This window comes from Prionailurus bengalensis, chromosome C1 (genome assembly GCF_016509475.1).
Source record: "Prionailurus bengalensis isolate Pbe53 chromosome C1, Fcat_Pben_1.1_paternal_pri, whole genome shotgun sequence".
In the NCBI taxonomy this organism is placed as follows: Eukaryota; Metazoa; Chordata; class Mammalia; order Carnivora; family Felidae; genus Prionailurus; species Prionailurus bengalensis.
Window position 1 is genome coordinate 166,176,965 of NC_057345.1, and position 16,182 is coordinate 166,193,146.

The window sequence follows — 16,182 nt, forward strand, 5'->3', positions numbered from 1 at the left end:
GTTTTGAGAGTGGGAGTGGGGCAAGGGGCTAAGAGGGAGTTAGAGGATCTGAAGCAGGCTTTAGGCTCCCTATCAGCAACAGCCTGATGTGGGGCCTGAACCCACAAACCTTGAGATCATGATATAAGCTGAAATTTGGATGCTTAATTGAGCCACCCAGGTATCCTGCATAGGTACACATTTTAAAATTAGAAACTTGAGTTTAGTGTTTGAATAACTGGATAGCCAAAATTAAACTGAGGACAGTATAAAGCTCTAACAAGTCTAGATCAAAAGATGAAAACTTGGCTTTAATTTTTGTCATAAGTAGGTTTTGTTATATTTAAACATTAAGTTCTGCATAATGCCGTATTTTATTTAAAAATTGCAAGAGAGTGGGGGAGGGGCAGAGAATCCAAAGCAGGCTCCACTCAGCAGAGCCTGACTTGGGCAGGAGGAGTGTATCACAACTGAGATCATGACCTGAGTTGGACACTTAACCTGAGTCACTCAGACGCCTATTTATTGTTTTCAGAGAACTAGAGAGAATGTTTTGTACTTACAAGTTATTTTTTCAGATCCTGTACAAAAAATGAGTCACCACAGTGAACTCAACTGTTATCAGGCTAGAAGTCTGTTCCAGTCTGCCCAGCAGTGCTTCTCACCCCTTGTAGGTGTGCCAATCCCAGGTGTTCAAGTGGGGCTGCAGGTAATGGATTCATGCCACATACCCCCATAATGCCTAAGGGTGGAGCACTTCAGTCTTTTGTCTTGAGGTTGGAAAAATGTCTCTGGAAAAATGTCCATCACCACCAGTTACAGAAGAGATTCTTGACTGTGCCAGAGAGGCCAGCAGCAGAATCTGAATGCCTGCTACATTCATTAGTCTCTGAAGTCGTGTTCAACCCCAAGCTGAGCTTTGTCATTCAGGCCAGGTTTTCTTACTGGCTAATTTCACTTTAGTTTCTTTCACTAGCAACTAAAAGCATCCCAATACAAGGCTAAGGAAAATGGAAAATATGCCTGTTGAGTGCTTAGTGAGCTAGGCACAATACTTTTTGCATAGTAACTCAATACTTCCTCTACAGATGAGGAAATGAGCCTGAGTGTCTTCAGTTATTGGAGGTCATTTAGCAAAATGGCAGCAGAAAGCCCAGCGCCTCTAGGGCCTGTGGGCCTCTGCATTGTATTTATTCTAAATGTGTTTTAATCCTCAAGATGAATCTCCCATTACCCCACTTTTTTTTTTTTTTAAGCTTGCTTTTAAGAGCATGAGTGGACAGAGGAGAGGGACCAAGCAAGTTCCATACTGCCAGGAGAGCCCAACAGTGGGCTTGAACTCGTGAACCATGAAATCATGACCTGAGCCAAAATCAAGAGATGCTTGACTGATTGAGCCACCCAGATGCCCCTCAGTTCTTAAAGATATTACAAGTCCTTGACTCTCATCTTCACCCAACATCTATCAGAAAGTTCTTATAGTTCTACCTTTGAAACCTGCAGAATCCAGTGCCTTCTCACTGTTCCTACTATCCCCACCCTAGACCAAAACACTATCCTATCTATTCCAGAACTTTCCCATTGCTCTTCCTGCTCCCACCTTAACCTTCTAGACTGTCTTCAATACACAGGCTAAGGAAACTTAAAAATCAGATGTTACTCCTTAACACCTATGGCTCCCCACTTTCCTAGGGAAAAGCCAAAGTCCTCATGAAGGTGTAACAAGGTTCTATGCCGTATTCCACTTCTACCTGCTTTGTTTCTCCCTCCATTTTCAGCTGTATACTTTTTTTGAGCAGCAGTCAAAAGTCTATTAGAATATAAGATGAGAAAGCAAGAATATAAGGAAGCTCTCTTTACAGAGGGGACATTTGAAAGTGAATGCTGGTCAGCCGTATAGTCCTTGTTTTTAGAGTTCAGAGCCTTTGAACATCCTATATCATGGCTGTTATACTCTTTAGTTAATAGAGTGGGTCACCTTCAAACGTTGCCATCTCAATAGGCTTTTACTGTTTGCAACCCTATTTTTTTTTAAACTTATTTTGAGAGGGAGGGGCAGAGAGAGAATCCCAAACAGGCTCTGCACTGTCAACACAGAGCCCGAAGAGGGGCTTGAACTCCTGAACCGCAACATCATGAGCCGAGCTGAAATCAAGAGTTGGACGCTTAACTGAGCCACCCAGGAGTCCCTGCAACCCTAGTTTAAATTGCAATGTTTCCTTTCTACTGGTCTTCCCAATCCTGGTGTGTGTGGCTTTGCTGTCTTCCTTCAGTTCCAGGAGTACTGGGATTTTCATGTCCTGTTCTTCAAAAAATACCTAGTACATGGTAGGCGTACATGTATTGATGTAAGTAAACTGAATGTTTCCATGTCCACATATTTTCCTTGGTTGAGCTGTGTTTGCTATTGAAGAGATAAAACATCTTCTGGATATACTTTATTTCTTTAGGTCTCTGGGACCAGAAGTTCAGTATAAAATGCTTTTCATATTTATAATGAATGGAAATGTTCTGAATGTTGTTTCTAAATATGTTAAGTGTGTTATGGAAAATACTGTGAATAAACTCAAATGAATTCCAAAGATAATTTAACAGTCATAATACTCCTTTATTAGTACCAGCTTTTCAACTAAATTGGTTTTTGCCATAGCTAAACAATTTAATATAAAAAAAATGCTTTTTGTTCATACAGTATTTATAAAAAAGTACATAGTGGTTAGTTTTGCAATTTGCTTTTAGCCAGATGTATCATATAAATCTATGAATGTAACAAATGAGATAAGAACAGTATAAATAAGTTTTTGTAGTATTTACACTTATACAGGAACTAGCCCAAATGGTGTTCTAAGAAATTAAGTTCGCAGTTAAAGTGAAACTACTGATTCAGCATACTGATGACTGACTTTAATGCTTTTTTAAAGTTTATATTATTTCCTATACTAGGTTTTTACTATAATTTTGCATAGAATTACTTATAAAGTATGTTTTTGCATTTCACATCACAGTAGGAGCTTTTAGTATAACAGTACAAAAAAAAAAAAAAAAACCCACTAGCTTAGAAAAGGTCAGATCCTTCCAAATCTAGTTTTTCTTCACATCTGGCTTCTTACTCTTGGGCACAAGGAACACATTGCCATCTCTTGTTTGCTGCAGGGAGTATTCACTAGGAGAGTAAGGTTTTCCATCTTCATCACGTAACATGCTGAAGACTTCAAGATACAGGGTGCTAAGCTGTTTTTTCAGTAGATGCAGGCTTTTGTCATTCTCGCCCTTTTCTCTGAGCAATTTTTCTTTTTCGTCTTTCAAATGATCCAAATCTTGTTCCAGTTCCACTATATTTTCCAGTTTTCTTTTTCTGCAGTTCTGAGCAGCCACTTTATTCTTACCCCGCCTGCGTATATCTCGAATTAATGCCAGTTGAGCTTCGTTGAATTGTTCCTTGGACATCATCTCATTGAAGTCATCAACAGGGAGGTTAATGATCTTTTCAACAGGGAATGGGATGTGGAGAGCTTTGGCCCTTAGCTCATCTCTTGTGAGATGAGCCTCCAAGCGGCTTGAATGTTTGTCTTTTGTGAATGGGGTTTTTCGATGACTGGGACTTACAGGCAATTCTTTCTTGGGCGTGTTTTCACACTGGGCATCACTCACTGGAGCACTGTGCCCTGGGGATGGTGACAGGGGTTGGACTGTATCTCCAGAAGACTGTACGGGTTGTGTTTTAGGACCATTCTGTTTGACACTCCCAGGGGCACTATCTATCTCTTCCATTTCAGAATCACTGAAGCCAAGCGGTGTGTCTCCATAGACAGAAGATTCCACTGAGTGTTCTGGTGATGCCAGGCCAGGACTCGTGTTCAGCGAAATGCCAGAGTCAGAGTCATTGAATTCTGTGCTTTCAGGGTGGCTTTGGTTGAAGGCTTTACAAAGTGATAGATCAGAAACATCAATGGGCCCATTAAGAAGTTCAGAGAGTGACTGGCTTAAAGTAGCCGAGGAGGGCATGCTATTGCTGCTACTAGGTTCTGCTATGAAAGCAGAATAAAATTCATCACCAAAATCAGTGTTTATTGTGGCATCTGAATTTAATGAGTTCACGGTCAACTGGCTGGAATCTTCTGTGGAGAGGATGCTGCTGAAGGAATCCTCAAAAGCACTGAGAAAATGTGGACTGCAGTTACCTACTTCCTTTTCCAGTGAGGGCATCGATGAGTAGAAATGATAATTGTTGTCAATTTCTGTCATTTTGGTTTCTGGACTTGGGACCGTGCTAGTCTCAACCAACTTGTCATTTTGAATATTAAGACACTGCACAGAAAAGAAATTTTTACCAAATGTAAGTCAAGTTAAATATTTTTAATAGCTGATAATCTGTATCTGATGGCACATATTTTTACTTATTTTGAAAGATTTTATTTTTAAGTGATCTCTACACCCAATGTGGGGCTTGGACTCAAAACCCTGAGGTCAAGAGTCACACGCTCCAGCTCCACAGACTGAGCCAGCCAGGTGCCCCTGAATGCAAATGTTTTTAATAGCTGATAATCTATATTTGATGGTAAACTCTCCCCACCCTCATTCTTCCCAAGGTCTTCTATAATTCAGATAATTCCTATTTCTAACAGATGTTTATGTCTAAGCATATGTATTTTCACAGTTCTTAGATCAGACTTCAGGTTTACAACTTGATCTTTCCTCAAGACATCCAGTCCATTTAATTAACAAAAGCATACTTAAGTGAGCATGGGCAGCTCTCATGACTAATTTCATTTATTTAAGTAATGTCTACATCCAGTGTGGGGCTTGAACTCACGACCCTGAGGTCAAGAGTCACATGCTCTTCTGACTGAACCAGCCAGGCACCCCTCTCGTGACTAATTTAAAAGCACCCTCCAATCCTTCCTAGAAGTAGGTGGCATATAAAGAGTAAGTGGAATAAATAATTTAAAGGCATTGAATATGAAAGTGTTTTTGGCACTTACTGTTATTAGATCTTAGTTACCTGTAATTCTGGAATGGACAGTAGCTCCTCCCAAACTTGCTCAATGTCCTGCTGCATATTGTCTAAATCAGCAATGACTGACTGAGTGACAAGAGTCTGAGGTGACTGAGCCTGATTAGGAGCAATGAAGACGGGGTTCTCGATTTGGCTGGGAATATCAGGAACAAGTGACTGAAACGCAGCTGAAGAAACCTAAAATTGACAAAGCATTTATCTGTGTGAGTCTGCCAGCAACAGTGGAGAAAGAAGTACATGCCGGGGCACCATCACAACACTTTAAACTGGAATTAGCCAACAGTTCTGTGGCCCCTATTTCTATATAATGAAACAAATCTCCCCCCCCCCCCCGACAAAATAACTCCACATTTATTCATTTACTGGCTTGTTTTAGCCTATGCGTTTGAAGGTAAATTTCAAGGAAAGTGATACGCTTTTGGATTTAATTTGCATCTCCCTGTATAATAGCTAGTATAGTGCTTCAAACACAAAACAAACGAATTGTTAACTGAGCAAGTCTTGGTTTGTTACCCAGCTTGCTTTTTACTCACCCAAATTTATTTCTCAGTACCTGTATGTATCAAATGAGTTACCTGTTTTCATGGTTATGCAGATCCATGCTTCTGGCTATGCAAGGATAAGAGGATTTGGTCTTGCATGGTGTAGGGACCTTTTCTTTCTTTTTTTTTTTTTTTGAATTGTAACGTTATCTATAGGCTAAGATTTCTTTGACAAAATTTCCCCCTAAAATACTTAAAAAAAATTTTTTTTTTCAACATTTATTTATTTTTGGGACAGAGAGAGACAGAGCATGAACGGGGGAGGGGCAGAGAGAGAGGGAGACACAGAATCGGAAACAGGCTCCAGGCTCCGAGCCATCAGCCCAGAGCCCGACGCGGGGCTCGAACTCACGGACCGCGAGATCGTGACCTGGCTGAAGTCGGACGCTTAACCGACTGCGCCACCCAGGCGCCCCTAAAATACTTCAATGAAGGCACACTCATAGGATGTATGAGATATAGTTGGGGAGTTTTGCTGTTAACCAAATGTTGTACCTCATTGTCATCTACAAATGGGAATGTCTCTGCCAAAAGCTGCATGCAGTCATCAAAGTACAGAGCATCTGGTTTGGGAATGTGGGCAACCTGGATAAAAAGGAAAGACATAGAAGAAGAGAAATACTGTTCAGTGTCCTACAATGATTACGATTTGGTTAATCAAACGTTTCTCTTCTCCTGAAATCAGTTTAGTGTAGTATAGCACACAGAATCAAACAGACCAGACTATCTGGGTTCAAATCTTGGCTTCCCTGATTTCTTGTGTGCTCCGGGCAAGTTACTGAATCTCTGAGCTTCAACTGCCCATCTGGAAATAAAACGCTAGTACTCTTGTACTACAGTTTCTACTATGACTACTGCTGCTGCTTGCTCGATCCTTACAGGACGTTTCCACAGCTTCCAAAGCACTTTCATGTAATTTATGTCCTCTCAATCCTTACAACGACTCTGTGAGGAAAGTCAGGTTTTGAACTCCTCAGGAAGCTGGGGCTGGGAAGTTGACTTGATATGGTCATGAAGACAGTAAAAAGGCAAATCTGGAACTCCAATGCAGATATTTTAAACTCACCGGTCAGTATCGGTTCCTTAAACCCTGCCACACACCTTCCCAAGAACTGAGAATTCTATACCTGGGAGTAGTTGGCAGATCCACTGGTTTCTGATGGGATGTGTTGGGCAGGCTGAATTGGGAGGAATTCACCTGTCTCTTCATCTAGTTGTAACTGAGCAAAGAAGGCTTTCTCTTGCTCCTTTTGGAGTTGTTCTTGTCTTTCCTTTTCAAGTTTTTTCTGTTTTTCCAGCTCATGTTCCTTCCGTCGTTGACTGAAGTCAAATACCTCTCGACTTACCCCGAGATCTATATCTTGCCTCCAAAGTATGTCAATCAAATCCATGTCCTATGTTAAAAAAAAAAAAAAAAGGAAAGAGAGACCATGGTTAAGATGGTTTTTTAAAATGGCAGATATCCTAAAATTTATATTATGCCATTATTGATGTTGCAGGATAGGGAAATTAGAAACAATCTGAATGGGAACACAGATCCAATGTTCTGGAAGGGCACAGTTAATTCCATTCAATGAATCTATTCATTAAAAGAAAAAACAACCTAAAAACACAGCCATCCATTCTAATCACTTATTACTTGGATTATTAACGACTGGGTGATAGTAGAGGTCACTAAAGAGCAAAGTAACATGTTGCACACTACAGCTCTTGAATTAAAAGAAATCTCACACTTGTTTAGTGGAATATAGAAATTGGAGCAAACACTCCAAGCCACTGGTATTATGAGACATGGAAAGCATGATCAAATATGTAGAATTTTTTCTAAACCTCAGCAAATATCCAGTTTACAGAGAAAAGGGGGAAAACCCTGGTTAAATGTCAATCTAGCAGTTGCGAAATATCACCAATCTTTTGGTATTTCCTACACTGGATTACTTTCCCCCATCATTTCTTGCTACTCTAATCCCTGTGGCTCACTTATTAAAACAATTTAATCTTGATTTGAGTTTTAGCTCCTGAGGTATGAACAAACTGGTAAAGAAAAGTCCTAGCTGGGGCGCCTGGGTGGCGCAGTCGGTTAAGCGTCCGACTTCAGCCAGGTCACGATCTTGCGGTCCGTGGGTTCAAGCCCCGCGTCAGGCTCTGGGCTGATGGCTCAGAGCCTGGAGCCTGTTTCTGATTCTGTGTCTCCCTCTCTCTCTGCCCCTCCCCCGTTCATGCTCTGTCTCTCTCTGTCCCAAAAATAAACGTTGAAAAGTCCTAGCTAATGGTAATCTTGTGACCCATGGGTGAAGCAAGAGGCTGGCCCTGGAAAAGGGGTAGTACCCACTAGTTTCACTTCTGAGAAATCACAGATAACCCTCTTAAACACACACACACACACACACACACACAGGAGAAAAAAAAAACCATGGTTCCACTGAAGGATGGAAGGTACTGAAAGCTTAAGACATGGGGAGATCTTACAATGAAGGAATGGTTATTTTGATCTCTATAACAAAACTAGGCCTAGGTACCACGTCCAGATTTTCCTAACCACAAATATGTCAAAACCAATTTTTTGACTTACAACTTTAGTTTTTGGAAAAGTCTTCACAGGTAGGAAATTTAAATCACTTTCCATTTAAGAAATCATCTATACTGAAAATAAGAAAATGAGACTGAGACTGGAAAAATCAAGACATGGGGGGAAGGCAGTTGGGGCCTGAAAGCCAGTAGACACTATGCACAAACATCACATGTGTTTTGCTTCTGATGATGGCTGGCAGCACAGGGTTGCCCAGTGCGTCTAGACTCTACTTTCTGCCTCCAAGGACAAAAATAACATGGCTGTTGCTTCACTGAGCAGTCAGGCTATTTTTACCCAACAAAGGAGGGGGCAGGCCACCCAGCCTAAAGGCAGCACAGCTACTTGGACAGCAGAGGCTATGGCATTCGAGCCCTGGTGGTAGAATCTTAAATGCTGTGAAACCCTTCCTGACCATGGGGTTTATCAGTATTCTAGCCTTGAGCAGTGTTAAAGAGTCTACAGCAAACAGAGTAGGTATAATTATAACACCGTCTATAGCTCTTTAGAACTGGCTAACGTGTATCTTTTTAAGCCAACGTTTATTAAAGGCTTTCTACATGCCAAGCATTGTTCAAAGTACTTTATATATATACAAATTAATCTGCAAACAACCATATGAAGATAACATACATCCTATTTTTTACAGATAAAAATACTGAGGTTTAGAAAGAAGGGATACTTCTAGGAAGTATACAGGGATATGTCCTGGGTAGTCTCAATCCTGGACTCATGCTTTTTTAACCACAAGCTACACTAAAAAAAAATATAATCTGATCACTGGCCAGTGGTTCCCAAACCGGGCAGGATATAAAATCCATTGTCGTATATATACTCTGCTTTAACATCTTGGGGATGTGAAAAAGTGGCCAGGTTACAGAAGGCTGGATTGAGCACATCACCTCATTCGCTTTCCTGGCCACGACACAGAATAGCAACCACAGAGCATTTATTCATACATGGCTATCTCCACAGGGAACTCCCCACTAACACAAAACATGAAAATAATTTCCATTTTAAAAATGATGGGTTTTCATGCTAATGGACATGTTTATCCAAAGGTGTTGAACGAGAAAGGTCCAAGGTATTAGAGAAACCTACTTTAAAATTCTAATTAGATTGGGCCATATCTTCTTAGTGAATTTAGAACAGTGGGGTATCCTATCTAGGCTTTCTCCAAGCTGGAGCTAAAGGAGCCAGGTATTAAGGAGGTGTTCGGTATATTCACACCCACTAAATGCTAGCACTAGAATTTAAAGGCATGCATGATCACACAGTCTCAGTTGAACTCCAGTTTCTCTCTATAAGACAGGCACTACCTGTTCCTAGCACCGCCCCCCACCAAAAACAAAACAAAACAAAACAAAAACTGATGTGGACAGTGTGCTGAGCTCTTCAGAAGATGAATCAAAGAGAAACCCAAACACTTGCCCCTGCACCTAGGGACCACTCTGACACATCCCTTCCTGAATTTCCCCAGAATGCCTAGGCGGGGCCTTCTCCTTGTTAAGAGATCTCAGGATAAAAACCAACATCCAGCTTTGACTTTTTCATAAAAGAACTGAAAGAACGCCGAAGCAGTTCATGTTGCCAACACCTGCTCACAAATCAGACTATTCCAGAGGATCCCCAGAACCCAGCCCTATGGGCTGAAAGAAAATGTCTAATGTAATTTACTCTAAAATTAACAGAGGCAAGTACACCAAAAGTTGATACAAGTCTATTCTTTCCTTTCTCCCCCTTCCCTCCCCACCAGATGAGATGCTTGAGTGGGTTCAGATGGTTTAGCTATAAATTTAGTATATAACTGTTCTGTCCCACTCCTGCCATACAGATGTTGGCTGATCAAGTGAGATGTGAAAGAAACCTCTCTATATGTAAAGTATATGCAAATGTTGCTATGCATGTTGACAGTGATGGTTCTAATACCTGCTGTAATATAAGCAAGATCAAACTCAAGGCCAATGGATAATAATGAAGCTGTGGACCTAACTGTACTGGGAGCCTGAAAAACATTCAGCAGGGAGGCTACTCGGTTCTTCCTCAGGGAGGGTCTGAAATTGACTCCCTGGCTTGTGCAACATGGGTTGAAAACAAAAACAGTAACCTATACTTTTATGTAAGCATGGATAGCACATATATACCCATTCAACAGCCATTCAATTCCTGATATGACTACCCTTCAATGCACAGCCAAACTAATTCAATTTCTTAAAATTTCCCATAAGAGGATCAGAAAAGGGCACCTTAATGGATCCTCATCCACAAACAGGAAAAATAAAACCTGAATCGTTTGGATCAGCTCTTGAGCATCCCATTCTTCTCTGATCTGAAACAATGCTGCACCCTAGGGGGCAGAGCAGCTCCTACCGCTCTAGCTTACTGTCTCCACCATTAATGCCACCAAAAGATGTTTCATGTGACATCTAATTGTTCTTAGTGCAGGCCAGGCAGCCTTCAGTGAGATCACAGGTGACAAAGCAGGTTTCAAAGTGTTCTCGGAGGTTTTCCTCTGTATTTTTTTTTAAGTTTATTCATTTTGAGAGAGAGCACGCACGTATGCACATAGAGGAGGGGCAGAGAAAGAGGGAGAGAGAGAATCTCAAGCAGGCTCTGAGCTGTCAGTGCATGGGGCTCAATCCCACAAACCATGAGATTGTGACCTGAGCCAAAATCAAGAATTGGATACACTTAACTGACTGAGCCACCCAGGCACCCCTCTGTATTTAAAGTTTATTATTTTTTGAATTTTTAAAATTGTATATATATATTTTTGAGAGAGAGAGAGCGAGCGAGCGCATCAGGTGAGGGGCAGAGGGAGACAGAATCTTAAGCAGGTTCCACACCCAGTGCAGAGCCTGACACTGGGCTCTATCTCATGATCCTGGGATCATGACCTGAGCTGAAATCAAGAGGACACTCAACCGACTGAGCCACCCAGGCGCCCCTTTTAAAGTGTATTTTTATTATTATTTTTTTAATGTTTATTTTTGAGAAAGAGAGAGACAGAGTGCTAGTGGGAGAGGGACAGAGAGAGACAGACACACAAAATCCAAAGCAGGCTCCAGGCTCTGAGCTGTCAGTACAGAGGCCGACATGGGGCTTGAACTCACAAGCAGTGAGATCATGACCTGAGCCGAAGTTGGACACTTAACCGACTGAGCCACCCAGGCACCCCAAAGTTTATTTTATGTACTATTTACTGTTGCTATGAGAAGTCTCTAAAAGAAAACTTATGCTTGAAAATAAAAGCAATGGTAGTTTTAACTACCCTGAATTCCTTAAAACAAATGTTCTGATCAAATTTTGAATAAAGCAACAATGGGTTTCTTGTCATGGCCTTAACATATTATACTCTGTTACTCAAATTTTCACTTCAACTTCAGAAGAAAAAAACCTGCAGAGATTTGATGGTGTATGAAACAAAGCTTTATGCTGAAAATGAGAACAGCAGAAATGTGTCCACCTAAGACTTGCTGTTGGGGAACCCCACGGGCTTGGGACTGTTCTGTGCTACCCTCACAGGCAGTGAGCATTTCCTGCAAGGAACCCTGTGACTAGGCACATGACTTACTCCACAAATGACCCACCTCTGCAAGGCTCGTGAACCATCTAAGAGGAAGTAGTCCGGGTGGAGCCTATAACAAACAAGAACAGGACGCAGGACAGCGGGGAAGGGAAATGCCTAAGGAAAAGCTAAAACTGCTCTTTGGCACATAAACCTGAGGCCCTGAGAAAGAAGAGCTTCTTATCCTTTCCAGGCCCCCAAAAAGGCAGGCCACCAGGTAAAATGGCAGATCGGTAGAGTCTGGGGATGGAGAGGAAAGCAGGGGGATGGTTTTCCACAGCATTCCAACAGGTATTTTTCCTGAAGACCTGGGAAAAACTTCCCAGAGCAACTGAGGCGCTGGATGGGAGCCTTCACAGACCATATGGAGCCACTTAGCATCTGACTTTTTTGTTGTTGTCCTTTAGTGATTCCTGAGTGTGTTGCAAATTATGCTGGTAGCTTGGCTTACACAAAAGATGACAATTTAATAAGAAACATAAATGTTTGACAATTCGCATTAAATCACCATCTGGTCCAACGGAAATATTCATATTTAAAATGTATATATCATCATTTGCCATCTGTGTAATCTATTACATGTTTTATGGGGAATCTGAAGTTGGTTTATTAACTCATACCACTTCGAAACAAGTATCTTTGTTCTAGGATAAAGAAAGAAGAGAGGCTTGAACACTGAATCCCATATTAAATATGTCTTCAGGGGTGCCTGGGTGGCTCAGTCGGTTAAGCATCCGACTTTTGATTTTGGCTCAAGTCATGATCTCATGGTTCAGGAGCTCGAGCTCTGTATCAGGCTTTGTACTGACAACTTGGAGCCTGCTTACAATTCTCTTTCTCCCTCTCTCTGCCCCTACCCTGCTCTCGCTCTCAAAATAAGGTTTTGTACCTTGAACAAACCAGCATTTTTCATGCTCAGATGATCCAAAAAAACCAGAAAAGATAAGGCAAGATAGCATCATTTTCTCTTAAGGTAATTCTGTAAACTGAGGCTTTGGGGAAGTATTTGAAATGAAAAATAAGATGGTTTCTATAATATATTCACACGTGTCAATGAGGCTTGCACCTCCCAACCCAGTGTCCTCCCCTCCCTCTCCCATCCTTTATTTTGTCTTTAGGATGGGAAGGTGGTAGGAGGTTTGTTTATAAAAATAAATTTCACCAATAAACTTAAAAAAAACTGCACAGACTACTAAAAATGTAAGTAGAAAATAAAAGCTGCTCATTTCCAAATTAAAAAAAAATTTTTTTTAAGTTTTTTTTGAGAAAGAGAGAAAGCCCGTGCCTGTGCAAGGGGGAGGGGCAGAGAGAGAATCCCAAGCAGGCCTCCCACTGTCAGCGCAGAGCCCAACTCGGGGCTTGAACTCTGAACGGTGAGATCAAGACCTGAGCCTAAATCAAGTGTCGGATGCTCAACCACCTGAGCCACCTCCGTGCCCCTCCTCATTTCCAACTTCACTGTGTAAGAGCAAATTGATGTCAAGCTACCCCTTAAAATCATGTACTTCCAGCATGAAAATAATGTCTTTTAAATTTTATTCCCCTGAGATCTCTTTGAAATATTAATTACTTTGTTCAAATATTAATTACTGACATTCAGAGTTTATGGGGTTTTTTTTTGGTAATTTTTTCCCCATACACTTCAGTCTTTAGATGGATTATGCCCCGGTGGTTATATTATTCACGTAAAAAGTAAATCTGGTTTAATATTTTCTCCACTGAAGCTGCTCAAATAGTTTTGAGCAAAACCAGATGGAACATGAATCACATCAAATGAAAGCTACCGGTGGTTACAAAAACAACCAAGTGCATGTGAATTTTGAAGAATTGATCAAATAACAAGTTACTCCTTAGTTCACAAGTCACAATCCTTGCTAAACAAAGTAAAATGACACCGAGCAGGTGTATTTTTAAAATACATCTCACTGACGATGATTATATTTCATAAATAGTTATCTGCCTATTTACTTCTCTTTGCATCTCTCCCACTGCTTCATTACAGGAAGATACACAAACAATGCCCATTGTTTTTACAGTGAGCATTCTAGAGAAGACAGAGGACAGGTTATTCTTTTTAGTTTGCCCACAGTCAAGTATTTTTAGTTCTACTGGACTGATGTGCTAACTTTTAAATATATTGCTATAATAATTACGAAGTAGGTAATTAAAATGAATCACAAGGCGTGCGTCTGTGTGTGTGTGTGTAAATATATAAAATCACAGAATGTTAGAGATGGAAGGGGTCATAAAGCCATCTAGGCCAAGTGTAAATGTCACTGAGTTAATTTCTGTGTAACTACAACTCCATTTTTAAAAATAACTGGCCTAGTAAGCAGTTATGTGTCAGCAGAGATCCTAGTAGGTGGTAATAGTTACCAATAGTCCAAGTTTTCCTTCTAGAGAAAACTTACTAAGGATTATTCCCTCAATCTCTAACAACCAGCCATTTCTGACAGAATAAACATTTTCAAACATACACCAAGAGATGAATTATTCAACAAGTTAAAACCCGAGATCACAAGTTTGCTATTCCCCGAGTAGTGGACCCATCCTTCCACCCTTTTGTCTTTCAACTAGAGAACAGTCCAGTTTCCTCAGTCTGGCATGTTACTATGTACAGACATTTTCATGGGCTGCTTCCTGTTCACAAGCAAGTTTCTCAGCAATGACTCAATCTAAGAAATACAATCCAGCCAGTTTACTGGAACTCTCACCCATTATGCTTGTCTGCAAGCTGCAAAAATTGTACAAAGATAAAGCAAAACTGGTAAGTGAACTGAATAGGAACTTGGGACTGTTGATTTTCTCAAGAGATATATAGCTGTTTAGCCAAAAAGAAATCAGAAAGGGCAGTTAATTTCCAATAAAGGTAGGTGATCCCACCTGCTATAAAAAGTGCACTGGCTCCAGCTTTTCCATGAGAACTTTCACACCTGGACCCCAAAAGACTTCTTTTTTTGGCGGTCTGTATTTGAGCAGATGATGCTGCCATGCCTGGAAAGGCTTCTATAAGGGTTACGAGGAGTTTGCCAAGAGAATGGCTTGGTTTGGTAAGCAAACTTCAGAATACATTTTTCTAATCCCTTCCCCATTTTTTAACAAGCATGTATATATTCAGTTCTGGATGCTGTCCTCCACACATGAAAGGAACTTTGTGAGTACGTCTTCCATCACTATTAGAATGATTCTACTGGAAAACACACACACACACACACACACACACACACAGAGGCGCGGCACAAGAGAACCTTCTGGAGCACTGGGTCTAACTCCTCAACCGACTTTACCTAATGTACCCTGAAATTCACTGGGTGTGGTCTCCCTACACGGCTCAGCTATCCCCCTGGAGGTCGAACAGCCCCGCCTACTCATCCTGGTGGCCCTCCCTCCTCCGGGGAGGCCGGGAGGCCACGGTGAGGGAGAACAGTGCTCCATCCAGCACGACCCAACTGCCACCACCCAACTGGTGGGGCTCTTTACAGCCACTTCCGCTACTTCTAAATGCCCTGTGTGATACTTTTCCCTCCTTGGGTCCTGCGTTTGTAAAAAGAAGTTATGTCAATCTTAAAGTTTCTTTTCAGATTTCACTGTGTACCGTTAGCTTTAGAAAGTAAGAATCAGGGTAGTCACCCAGGCTTTCAGGCTGAGTAAGTACTTTATACTGTTTATTGCTACAAGCCAAAGACCTTGTGTGCTGTGGTGGGGGTGGTGTTGAATATTAGATATACTATATAGTATATACTATTATATACTATAATCTATATAAACTGCCTAAAACCCTTAGCCTTTTTTTAAACTGTAGATTCTGTTAAAATACATTCTTACGGGGTCTGTTTACGCTTTTTTAGCATGCACTCTTTTGCGAGTATGAAATATTTCTAGAAATAATAAGCCACTAAAGGCTAAAACCTCATTTTTACTCGAAGGGTGGTGGTAGCTATAATAATGGTAGTGGTAGTCAAGATCAACAAGATTCGTGTACATACTGCCCTCCAATAGATCATCAGTCCATCTACCCATCTAATAATACACGTGTACAGATCACCTCTCAGGTGCCAGGAACCATGCTAGTTGCTGGGGACACAAAGATAAATAAGATAGTCTCTGATCTAATTTTCGACATGATGAGAAGTGTATAGGAGCAAGGCAGCACGAAGGCAAGTGTCACTAAATGCACAGAAAGACCACACTGCGGTCACAACTGTATGAATGTCCTACTCAATAAACAAGGGTTAAGCCTGGTTTCCAAAGGTCTAATCCAAGGAAACATTCGAAAGCAAAGGAGGTTATGGAGATGGAGAGAACAGAGAACAATGAATACATTGCCACTCGCTTTATGCATTCTTGGTCTCCCCTCCTTTTTATTTTTACATTTTTTTTAACGTTTATTCATTAAGAGACAGAGCACAAAAGGGGGAGGGGCAGAGAGGGAGACATAGAATCTGAAGCAGGCTCCAGGCTCCGAGCTGTCAGCACAGAGCCCGACGCGGGGCTTGAACTCCCAAAC

At 41.2% G+C, this 16,182-nt stretch overlaps 1 protein-coding gene across 3 annotated transcripts in view; it reads right to left on the reverse strand.

The window, feature by feature from the left end:
- Positions 1-2,563: 2,563 nt before the first annotated feature.
- NFE2L2 (nuclear factor, erythroid 2 like 2) overlaps positions 2,564-16,182 on the reverse strand; it is a 35,501-nt gene continuing 21,882 nt past the window's right edge. For all 3 annotated transcript variants that reach the window (XM_043577125.1, XM_043577124.1, XM_043577126.1), the window contains exons 2-5: positions 6,666-6,932; positions 6,034-6,123; positions 4,982-5,173; positions 2,564-4,287 (exon numbers count right to left, since the gene is read on the reverse strand). In XM_043577125.1, coding sequence (XP_043433060.1) covers positions 3,061-4,287; positions 4,982-5,173; positions 6,034-6,123; positions 6,666-6,932 — 1,776 coding nt within the window. In that variant the 3' untranslated portion in view covers positions 2,564-3,060. The remainder of the gene's footprint in view (positions 4,288-4,981; positions 5,174-6,033; positions 6,124-6,665; positions 6,933-16,182) is intronic.